Genomic DNA, 7,500 nt, shown 5'->3' with positions numbered 1-7,500 from the left:
GAGAGGGAGAGATAAATGGAGAAAACGAAAAGCTAACACAGAGGTAATAAGATAGATAAACACACAGAGAAATCAGATAGCGGTAATGAAGATTGTGGGGCAGGTGTGTTTTTGTGTGTGTGTCGTAGTCGGTGTGTGTGAGTGTGGGTGTGGGGGTATGTGTCGGTGTGTCGGTGTGTGTCGTGTGTGTGTGTGTTTGTGTGTGTGTGTGTAGAAGGGAAAAGGGCATTAATTATCAAAGGGGGCAGCAGAAACGTAATAGTAATAGCAAGTGAGAGGTAAAAGAGCGGGGAATGGGAGAGGTCCATTGTTCTTGGAGCCGTGTCCCGAGCCATGAAAGGGTAATATAGAAATGTGTTCCGTCTTATGCCTCTTTGCAACTCAATAATGTTGCTAACCTTCAGCGGAACAGAGCATTTATGGAAGACGGCATAGAAAATATGAAAGGGTCGCAGACAAAAGCAAATGATTTCCACTGATTTTGTGGTTTTGAAAAATAACACCCCATTCAAACTGTACTTCAATAACCCTACGGCGCTTCTGGCAGAGACTGTTCCCCCTCTCCCAATCTTTGCTCACCCTCTCTCTCTCTCTCCTCTCCATCTTACTCTGATTATTTTTTCAGTGCAGTGACTCTGTGACCCTGGCACTCCATTCCCCTCCTGCCTTCTCCGTCGTGCGGTGCACCTCAGTGCGAACACAGCCCTCAACCCAGCCCTGCGCTGCCATTCCTGTAAATCACCACCTCCCTCCTGGTCCATTCGGCCGTGTACCCTGTGCGACCGCGTCCTTGGGTTTTTCTGACAGCAGCACGTCCCCCTGTCGTTCACGGCTCTCTCTTTATTTTCGAACAAAGCCTCCCAGTGCGGTTCGGATATTAGAAAAAGATTGCAAAAAGAGTTGCAGGAGGAGTGGGTGTTGCTTCGAGCTCCTCTGTTTCACTATCGGGGACTTGCACCTTTTGTTTTATAGGAGCTCTAGCTGTTCTTGGTGGGGCTATATGTACGCTGAGATAATTGCCTCGCTGTCCCCCCTCCCTCTATAACTCCCCCCCCCCCTTCCTCCGCCTCCCCACTTGGCGTTGACCCAAATTATGTTATGTTTTTTTTACCTCATTCCCTCCCGCTTGTCCCCTCCATTCTCCCTCATCTCCTTGCCCCCCTCTTCTCTCTCTCCCCTTGTCTCAGTTCCTATCTTTATTGTTTGTTTTCTCTCGCTCCGGCGCTGCTATAATTTGGTCTTTTGTGTCCATAAAAATAACCTCTTTTTATTCACATGCCTTTTGTTACACCACCCCAACCACCGCCACCAGCCCCATCACATCAACCCCCACCGCCACCGCCACCACCAGCATCAGCACCAGCACCAGCACCAGCACCAATACCCCCGCCAGCAGCTTGCTAACTTCCCACTCCAACTTCCTCCACTCTCCATCTTTATGCGAGCCGTTGTGGCACATCTGGGAGTACACACACACACACACACACACACACACACACACACACACACACACACACACACACACACACACACACACACACACACACACACACACACACACACAAACATACACACACAGCAGCTGTTCCCCGGGATGAGGGCATGTGTGCGCCTAGTGCATGGCAGCATATAAAATATGACACGCACACACACAAATGCAGACACACACCCTGCAGGCAGACACACACACACACACACACACACACACACACACACACACACACACACACACACACACACACACACACACACACACACACACACACACACTAACACACACACACACACACACACACACACACACACACACACACACACACACACACACACACACACACACACACACACACACACAGAAACACATGTACATACACACACAGAAGTGCACACTGATTCATTCAGTACACAGTGGTGCCACGGTGGTAATTAAGAATTGATTGAATGCCTAACTGGGAGCATGATGCATTGTACTGAGGGATGTTTAAGGACAGTTGACAGATCCGCTGCGATGTTATGTTGTGTGTGTGTGTGTGTGTGTGTGTGTGTGTGTGTGTGTGTGTGTGTGTGTGTGTGTGTGTGTGTGTGTGTGTGTGTGTGTGTGTGTGTGTGTGTGTGTGTGTGTGTGTGTGTGTGTGTGTGTGTGTGTGTGTGTGTGTGTGTGTGTGTGTATGTGTGTTTGTGTGTATGTGTGCCAGATGATGATCACCATGGGCATGCCGGCATATGGGTAGTGAGAGAGAGAGTTTGTATGTGTGTGTGTGTGTGTGTGTGTGTGTGTGTGTGTGTGTGTGTGTGTGTGTGTGTGTGTGTGTGTGTGTGTGTGTGTGTGTGTGTGTGTGTGTGTGTGTGTGTGTGTGTGTGTGTGGATGTATGTGTGGATGTGTGTTTCCATGACGAAGAGGAACAGTGGTTGGTATGGTGAGCCATGCACTGCACATTGAAAACTGCTCAACTCCTCAAGTCCATTAGGAGAGACAGCGGCATCAGGGAAGGCAATGCGACAGTTGCAGAGGAACAGATAGAAGGAAAAGGCAAAAAAGCAAGGCGACTCTGAAAAGCACAGGGTTTTCTGTATTCAACAGTGCTATCGCACGCATTGTGTTCAACGCAAAGCAATCCCGCCCGAAAACCGAGTTACTGAAACAACAGCCAGACTTTCAGTTGAGTCACACAGAAAGCAATAAACAAAGTACTGGGGCTGTTAACAGCTCTTTCTTGTAAACCAGCTATATGGTCTATTAGGGAACAGCTGCAGGTCACCATGGCGATATAAATCACACCTGGCAACTGGGTGGCTGTCACCGTGACAACTAGCTAAATGTGCTGTAAAGAGAAAACAAGGAAGAGGGAGAGAGAGAGAGAGAGAGAGAGAGAGAGAGAGAGAGAGAGAGAGAGAGAGAGAGAGAGAGACAAGGGTGATGGATGTCAGAATAGATCTATCCATCTATGGATCGACAAATAGGAAGCTAGACAGATAGTCAGATAGAAAGACGTATGGATGAATAGATAAGATAGGTAGACTGATAGACTGATAGATGGAGATCTATTCAACGGGAAGCCCCTTACCCTGCTGTCGGAGCTGGGTATCATGGCGTCGGTCATCCAGGAGCCAAAGCGAGAGCCAGAGGCCCTCACGGTGATCGGGATGCTCACCCAGGTCAGACGACCACAGCCTGTAGACAGCACAGAGGAAAAGCGTTTATCATGCTACCTTTCTCTTTTTAATGAGTCCAGTACGTGAGTGCATTGAACTCCGTCGTATTTCTGTGCCACGACAAATAAATCTAAATCCAAATCTAACTCTAAAGAAGTGTTGGAAGCGCCCTCCCTGACGCGTCGGGTGTGAGCCCAGTCAGAGGATAAAGGTGGCCACACACCATAGCACCGCGGTGCATATTTTACACGCGTCAGTTGCCGTCCCTAGCACCGACAGGAAGCGGCGCGCTGCTGCTGCCCCGCTGTGATTATATTTTGAAAGCAGCAGATCGACAAAAAACATAGTCGTTATAGGTTACCATAAAGTTATACCAGTTGTTTTATTGCTACATATATGGCCCTGATGCCCGTGATCCTCTGTTTGTGCAAACAATGATAGTCACATTAATTTATAGTTACGTTATGTAGGCCTACTGTCGGGCCCTTTGCCTACGGTTTAGTCACTTGACACACTTTATTTACTGTCATTGCTCATTCTTTTTGCATGGCGGAATTATTCATCGAATGCATCAGCAATCTCCATATGTACAGGACCTTGTATCAAGCCGGGATGTACCAAACTGCTTTTGAAAAGCGCTTCTTCATGCGCGGGGATGCTAGGGAATAGGACAGTAGCTTGAAGGATAGCGGGGCGGCACGCCGAGCGCTGGCGCGCGTTTAGCCGCCGCCGGTGTGTGCTTGTACGTCGGAGGTATTGGGGGCGGTTGGTTTGACGCGCGTCGTTCGGCGCCGGTGTGATTTGGGCTTAAGGCTCCATTCCATTCGATGTGCATTTCTCAAGGAAAATAATGAAAATGCGTTATAGGAAACAATTTCAGCAGCGTTCTGATAATACTGATCCATTATACTTTGTGACTTGATTCATTAATTTTCCCCCCCAGTTATTATTTTTATAATGCATTATACTATTGAGTGGCTCACAATGATATACAAATCTAGGCGCCTTCAGGTGCTAACATAATATAGTAGGCTTCCGACTGAAAAGGAATGTGATGCAAAACTAAATAGTTAACTCATTTTAATGTGGAGTTTATATTTCATGGACAGTTAAAGCTGCATTACCTACAATTTCTCAAACAATTTCTATTAGGACTTTCTGGACGCAACCATCCTAACGTAACTTTGGCAGCTTTTCAAATATACTGTTTGCCAGGCAGAAGCGTTTTGCTCCACAACGTTTCAAAAGGATATTTTATTATCTGTCACGTTGTTTCGCTGCAGAACACCTCGGCAGTTTAGAAATGTTAATTGGTGGAAGTATAAACTATTGGGGACTAAAGTTATTGACTTTTATAGACCAAGTTGCTTCGGAGTCCTCCTAACTTTCCTACCCAGCCAACTTTCCTGTAAAGACGACCACATGGTATATGTTTTTTTTCGATTTACATTTATAGGGTTATATGTCATTAGTATTGCGATAGCATTTGTCACTACCCCCGTTCCCAGCTTTTTCTACATTCACCAGAGCCAAATGTGAATTTGCACACGTTGGATGCCCAGTTCAGATTCTGGAGAACTTAAATACCGCGATGGCAAATTATGATTAGCTACAAAGGCGAGCTCGGAAAAAGGCAATCATTGCAAGATAAGTATCCAATGCGCTTCAATGCTTTCTATTTCGTGAAAGCTAATCCTATGTTTATCTTGGTTCTTGATCTGTCGGTTTTCATTTTTTTTAATGAGGAAAGCGGATTCTTAAACTCTCCAACTGTAAGGGGCTAGGGCTGCAGCTGGCCATCTCGGGGTCGACTACGCTGCAGTCCGCCATACGAATGATGTTCATTTGCGCTTAGCCCTGTCTATCAAAAAGGGGCTGTGCTGAGGAGCTGATGGGTGGGAGTCAATAGTACAAGGCCAGTTGTAAAGGCTACTGCCATATTGTTGCTATGCGCTTCTCATAGGAGCAGTTAAAACAACATTTAAGAATGTTTCAAGTAGGGACAGGCTAACTAGGGTAGCGGCTAGCGTCATTGCCGAACAGTCTCTTCAGGTCAACCGCCACTATCTAGCCTACCTGTAGGCATCCATGATGAAGACTCCCAACCTCTACCATAATACCATGTTCCTCAAATGCCATAGTCACACAACGTAAGGAAAGGTACATGAAACTCACACAAAGGCTTCGGCTCTGAGATTAAACAGCAAATATACGTTTTTTACGCAGTTTGAGTTGTTCAAATGCCAAGCTAGATGGCGGACATGACCTATGACCTACCTAGTTTGTTCATGCAGGCGTGCAGTCTGGTCTCCAGCATCAGAACCCTGTGCTGTAGCTCCTCATAGTCGTAGGCCCCGATCTCCTCCTGGATGCCGGACAGGCTGACGGACAGATTCAGGAGCTCCCAGCGCAGGGTGGCCAGGGTCTGCAGGTCTGCCCGGTACTGCTCCACCACGGACAGGAGGGGGCGCAGCTGAGACATCTGGCCCTTTAACTCCTGGTGGGGATGGAAGAGGGACAGGGAAAGACAGGGGGAGAGAGAGAGAGAGAGAGAGAGAGAGAGAGAGAGAGAGAGAGAGAGAGAGAGAGAGAGAGAGAGAGAGAGAGAGAGAGAGAGAGAGAGAGAGGGAGAGGGAGAGGGAGAGGGAGAGGGAGAGGGAGAGGGAGAGAGAGAGGGAGAGGGAGAGGGAGAGAGAGAGAAGGAGCGAGAGAGAGAGAGAGAGAGAGAGAGAGAGAGAGAGAGAGAGAGAGAGAGAGAGAGAGAGAGAGAGAGACATTGGGAGACACACAAGGGGAAGATGTCACTGAGTCAACTAGAAATAGGCACAAATTGACCGTGTGAAGCTGAACAAACAGCTCACGGGAGGAAATGCGCGTCAGGAAATAGAGATAATTTGCGTTGGCTGGGCGAGAGGCGTGTTGTCGGTGTACGGCAGCCCGCTGTAATTACAGAGGTAAACAATAAGGAGAGAGGAAAGGAGAGGTTCGAACAGGGGAGCGCAGGAAGAGTGGTCGAAGATGAAAGGAGGAAAAAAGAGGGAGAGGTCGAAGTTGACTCTGGGTAAAAACCGTGTGACCTAGAAAGTGCTTGAAGAAAATGTCAAAAGAGAGAGAGAGCGAGAGAGAGAGAGAGAGAGAGAGAGAGAGAGAGAGAGAGAGAGAGAGAGAGAGAGGAGAGGAAAAGGATGCAAAAGCAAGAGAGGGAAATGATAAAAGGCTATCATCTCCTCAGGACATTCGGCCCTCCGCTGCAACATGAAAAGGCCCCAGAGAGCGCACACCACCAGCGGGCATTTTAACACTTTGCCAGGGCTAATCCCTGCCGTGCTATCTACCCACCTCATCGGCCTGTAATCTTTTGAGCACCGTCCCGGCCCCCTTATCTACCCTCCGCTGAGTCAGCCTGACCTTCACTTCTACCTTCCCTTTGTTTTGCCCCTCTTCCTCTCATTCCGCGCTCAAACGGATGCAGAATTCAACGTGACCCTTGTTTTTCTTCCTCTCCTCAACCATCTCTCCCCTGGGCCCTCTGCATCTCGGTGGCCCTAAATCGGCCCATTTTACAAACACAAATGTCTTGGTGTCTCTCCTCTTCTCTGTCAATCCTTCGGTCTCTCTCTCTCTTTCCCTCTCCCTCTCTCTCCCTCTCTCTCCCTCTCTTTCCCTCTCTTTCTCTCTCTTTCCCTCTCTTTCCCTCTCTCTCTCTCTCTCTCTCTCTCTCTCTCTCTCTCTCTCTCTCTCTCTCTCTCTCTCTCTCTCTCTCTCTCTCTCTCTCTCTCTCTCTCTCTCTCTCTCTCTCTCTCTCTCTCTCTCTCTCTCTCTCTCTCTTTCTCTCTCTCTCCCCCCTCTTTCTATCCCTTGGGATAAGAATCATATTTAGTTATTGATAAGCTTGGTTCCACATCACATAAATATTCACTAGTTTTGCCTCGGAGGGCAGAGGAGGAGCTTATGATTATCAGGAGGCCTGAGGAGCACCACACACATACACACACACACACACACACACACACACACACACACACACACACACACACACACACACACAAACACAAACATACACATCCACACACACACACACACCACACACACCACACACACCACACACACACACACACACAGAATACCACACACACACACACACACACACTACAACACACACACACACACACACACACACACACACACACACACACACACACACACACACACACACACACACACACACACACACACACACACACACACACACACACACACACACACACACACACACACACACACACACACACACACACACACACACACACACACAAAATCCTCAAACAGAATGAAATCTCCCAAGT

General features: G+C 48.0%; 1 protein-coding gene across 1 annotated transcript in view; it reads right to left on the bottom strand.

Moving 5' to 3' along the window:
* LOC130379584 (noelin-2-like) overlaps positions 1-7,500 on the bottom strand; it is a 22,370-nt gene that overhangs the window by 5,465 nt on the left and 9,405 nt on the right. Inside the window, exons 4-5 of the mRNA XM_056586521.1 lie at positions 5,432-5,651; positions 3,067-3,173 (exon numbers count right to left, since the gene is read on the bottom strand). Of these exons, the coding sequence (XP_056442496.1) occupies positions 3,067-3,173; positions 5,432-5,651 (327 nt within the window). The remainder of the gene's footprint in view (positions 1-3,066; positions 3,174-5,431; positions 5,652-7,500) is intronic.

This window comes from Gadus chalcogrammus, chromosome 3, assembly GCF_026213295.1.
Source record: "Gadus chalcogrammus isolate NIFS_2021 chromosome 3, NIFS_Gcha_1.0, whole genome shotgun sequence".
Taxonomy (NCBI): Eukaryota; Metazoa; Chordata; class Actinopteri; order Gadiformes; family Gadidae; genus Gadus; species Gadus chalcogrammus.
This window is presented reverse-complemented; position numbering and strand designations above follow the sequence as displayed.